Raw genomic sequence first — 4,568 nt, 5'->3', positions numbered from 1 at the left:
AGAGTGAATGTTATGTTTCCTAGCAGAAAAACTAAGTCCATTTACAAGTAAAATACGGAAAAACAGGAATTTTATTTTTACAAATTTACTTCTGGATACTATCTTATGATCATAAACAAGCTTCTGTCCAAGTTTGGTACAAATCCAGGATAGTTTAAGAAAGTTATTAAAATTTCAAAAACTTTAACCACAGAGTGAATATTTGTGGACGCCGCCGACGACAACGACGACGACGACGACGACGACGACGGAATGTAGGATCGCTATGTCTCGCTTTTTCGACTAAAGTCGAAGGCTCGACAAAAAGAACACAACAGAGAAAAAAATGTCTAATAGATTAATGCAATACGTTTTGATATATTGCTTTTAACATTTGATTGTTTCAGATAATGAATTGAGATTTTTAAAACATCAAAATAAGAATAGAAAGAGCCATTGAATAAGCGTCATGTTAGATGATATATCTTACGACTAATAGCATTTCGATGCCTTGTTAGTGACTGATAGTCACACATAGAAAGGTATTGTAAGACCTGTATTAAAGAAAATAAAGTTATTCCTATGTTGCCAGACGGTCTAAATATCATTGGACACAAGTCCAAAGCAGTACCAATCCTACTTCAATGACGCAAACTGTTCTTTCTAAATCTCCTCACAAAGCAAACACATAAATATGATAGCAAATTTATTAAGACACAGTCCTAGTATCATCTGATCTGTCTCAAACTCTCCAATCTCAAAATATTTTGCTGTTTAAAAAACCGACTTTTCTAATTTGTCTTGCTGTGATTCTCATTTGGAAATATTTGATTTGTTAGTTTTTTAATTGTAATCAGATCTATAATTCCTCTTCTATGCATTGATAGCGTCTTTGATTTTCTCCCAGAAAATTACATTTCCGTGCACATCATTTGGATATTCAATATATGTTTTTTTCTGAATAATTTCATATAAAACTAAAGGTAACTCCTCAGGTTGCAGTTGCTCATAAAACACAAGAAAAATTAAACTTTTGTCTTTCTTTCTGTGAATGCTTTCCATTCTCGCCATATTCAATTCAAACATGCAATAGTCGGATTCGATAAAAGACCTCGTTATGATGCAGATTGTTTTTCGACTGCTTTGGATGGCTTGGGTGATATTGTTAGTAATGGCTGCTCCCGGTAGAAAGTCTCGATGATGTATACATAGTTTAAGATGTCCATCCCGTTCAAGATTATCAATACAGTCTTTTGTAACAAACGTTTGAATTTCGTCGGAGTAAGATATAAAAGCATCGTAGACGTATTGTCCACGATCATTCATGTTTTTTTGTGAGGCATATCTCAATTTTGCTGTATAGAATAAGTAGCGGAGTTTCCACCTGTGTCTATAAATGAGAGCTGCTATTAAAAATGATATGAAGCCAAATAAAGCAAAAGACACGCCAACTACCAAATGAGAATGATTTACGCAGTTTGTTTGAAAATGAAGTATAATGTCTTCAAACGAATTTGATATTGACAGGCTCCCGTTTTCTAGAACGCATTTGTATTGATTAAAATTTACAAAATGTTCACGAACATTAATCATCCAATTCAAATAGGGAAGTAACGAGCAGGCACAGTGTAGGGGATTTCCACTGAGGTTAATTTTCATATCGATATTTTTTTTAAGAATGCGATCTATATTCTTCATTGAACTATCACTAAAAAACTGTATTGAGTTATTTGCAAGATTTAATATCTCTAAACTAGTCTGGTTTAATAAACCTACGTCGGCATGTTCAAGGAAATTATTACTTAAGTCAATGACTTTTAAGTGCGGTTGGTCATTGAATATTTGAGAATGAAGATTATAAATTGAATTTTTTGAGAGAGAGATGAACTCAAGTCTACTTGTATTCGTCATCATATATGTATTGTTCGCTAGATAATTTCCGAGTTGGTTTCGATCGATTTTAAGTGTTGTCACGTATGTAAGATTCAGCGATATCAGACGAAAACCACAATTACTGAAAGCTAGACTTCGAAGACTAGGTGGTGCCCATATACTACGCTTTTTCGGGAAAACTACTGCGTCTTGGTTCTTTGTAAAATACAATTCACGAACTGGTGTATTGTAGAGTGCATTATTTATTTGTTCCCATGGAAATGCTTGCCGACTATCCAGAACATAGCCAACTTTAAAAATCTGAGTTGATGTGTCGGTCATCCGCCGATTCCCTGAATCTATCTTCCTTCCTTCAGTGATATCTACATCTAATTCTAAAACTGTCAGTCTTCTGAGCTTGGAAAATGTTCCTAACCCATCGATTCGTAGGCGTGAGCACTTGCTGATATAGACACTAGTCAAATGTTGTGTATGCTTGAATGTATCATTATTGAGAGACACGGTACCACAAATACTAAAATTGAGTGTTCGGAGATTTTGAAGTGAGGAAAATCCCTTTCCAAATAACTGCCTGTCACGATCCACAGAACTGACATCTAACACCAATACTTCTAACAGAGTCAGATCTGCAATTGTTTCATCCGGGAAAATGTTAGGCCTTGATTGAAAATTATTGTTTCGAATAGAAAGCTGTTTCAATGACTTTAAAGGCTTAAAGCTTCCTTTTGGAAGTTGTTTTCTATTGTACCCCAAAACATTTTTGTCGAGATCTAGATGTACAAGGTGTTCAAGCCCGGAAAATGTCTGTTGATTTATTGATGACAAATAGCAAAATGATATATCAAGCTTTGTTAAGCTTAACATATTTTCAAAGGTATTATTTGGTATGTTATAGATAATATTGTTCCCTAGATTAAGAATTTGCAGGTGTCGAAGACCAGTGAATGACTGCTTTGTATATAAAATCAATCTGTTGAAAGACAAATCTAACGTTATAAGATTTGTCAAGTTTTTGAAGGTATTATCTGGTATTTGCTCCAGGAAGTTGTGTTGTAAATAAAGGTGAACAGTATTGTCTGGCAAACGTGGAATACTTGTTAAGTTTCGATGGGAACAGTCTATGTACAGTTCTGCTTGATCGGTAAAACTTGTACATGGGAATGTCAGATAATATTTGACTGACTCTGTTTTGACATTGTCTATTATGAAACATAACAATAAATAAAACTGTAAAATTATGATGAATTTCATTTCGATCTCTCTTCACTTGCCTGTAAACAAATCATTAAAAATAATTCATAATTTACCATATAGATCTGAATTAAACGACACATATTCTTTCTGTTCAGAAATTAAACAATGACCATTTGAACAATGACTTCGTAAACAACGATGACATTCCTATCGTACAATACCATTTCTGATGTTTTTGAATTTGGCTTTCAACTGTTATGATTTGAGACCCTCTGATGAGAATTAATCAAACGAAAAGCGCATCTGGCATACAAGTTATAAGCTTAGTGTCTTAAATGAGTTTATTTCCTGAATTTGTCAATTGAAGGTTTTTAATTGTCCTTCAAATCGAAGAATTTGTGTTGACTGCACTTATAAACAAATTGATACATGAATACATTAGTAGTTTTCAAAGTTAAACGATGCAAAAGTAAACATTTAAGCGAGACATCTTGTAAAGTCGTGGTGTTCAGTTACATTTTACTTTTATATTACTTTGGAAATTTGTTGATGATGACAGTTTTGTAAAAGTCACTGTTTTTATTCACAATTACATAGTGCTGTGGAGTCTGAAACTTTTCTACTTTTGAACATTGTATGTCGACATATGGATGTTTATCGGTCGTTATGTTGTTGCCTCATTGGCGTACATTTAACAGTTTCCTTTTTAAAAGAACATACTATAGACATGTAGGAACAATATACCAAAGATGGACAGATAACAGCACGGGAAAAAGAGTTAAATCCATAAATGGATAAATAGATTGATCAATTGATGATTATGATTAACACATAGTATATCATTGGTTTTTCATTAATGATTTTGTACTTTTGGAACAATTTTGTATAAATTAAGGGCGACATGTTTAAGCTGTTCACAAACAGACGTGTGATTTCAAAGGAAGACTCGAGTGCTAATATCAGTCTGATGTTTTCTTAACCAATATTTTACCACTTTCTGTCTACTTAACTGAAGAAGGCGGGTGGTATTTTTGCTCATATTGATATATGTTGGATTATTGTAATGTATCTTGTGAGTAGCAAAAATACTTCCATTATCTAATATAATTGTTTAAAAATCAACAACAGAAGTAAAATACAAGAAATTAAAAGTTATATAAACGCTAGGCGCAGCTAAGTGCGAAGTCTTTTTTGAAACAGAAGGAGATGCACGTGTGTATATATACAGTCTGTTGTATACTGGGTAACTTGACAAAACCAAACCTTCGAATAATATGTCTGGGGTCTTAATAACGCGTCTGCTTTTCTGGCATTACTATATGAAGGAAAACCTACTGAAAACAAAATGCCCAGATTATCTGAATTTTGTCGTTGGTTTAATCACTAGGTATTGACTTTACGAATCACGCGGCATTTAGAAGTACATGGAGTACGAGCAATACTGTCAGGATATGGTGACATGTCTTACTGCAATAATCATCATTGTCATATTTCAATTTTAA

At 33.5% G+C, this 4,568-nt stretch overlaps 1 protein-coding gene across 1 annotated transcript; it reads right to left on the bottom strand.

Annotated features, from left to right (window-relative positions):
* Nucleotides 1–316: 316 nt before the first annotated feature.
* On the bottom strand, nt 317–2,593 carry LOC127711011 (toll-like receptor 4). The gene has a single exon (XM_052216950.1). The coding sequence runs from the start codon at nt 2,191–2,193 to the stop codon at nt 853–855; it is 1,341 nt and encodes a 446-aa protein (XP_052072910.1). The 5' UTR covers nt 2,194–2,593; the 3' UTR covers nt 317–852.
* Between the last annotated feature and the right edge of the window lie 1,975 nt (nt 2,594–4,568).

Source organism: Mytilus californianus, unplaced genomic scaffold (assembly GCF_021869535.1).
Source record: "Mytilus californianus isolate M0D057914Y unplaced genomic scaffold, xbMytCali1.0.p SCAF_8, whole genome shotgun sequence".
Taxonomy (NCBI): Eukaryota; Metazoa; Mollusca; class Bivalvia; order Mytilida; family Mytilidae; genus Mytilus; species Mytilus californianus.
Note: the sequence above shows the minus strand (reverse complement) of the source record. Positions and strands in the feature narration are given on the sequence as shown.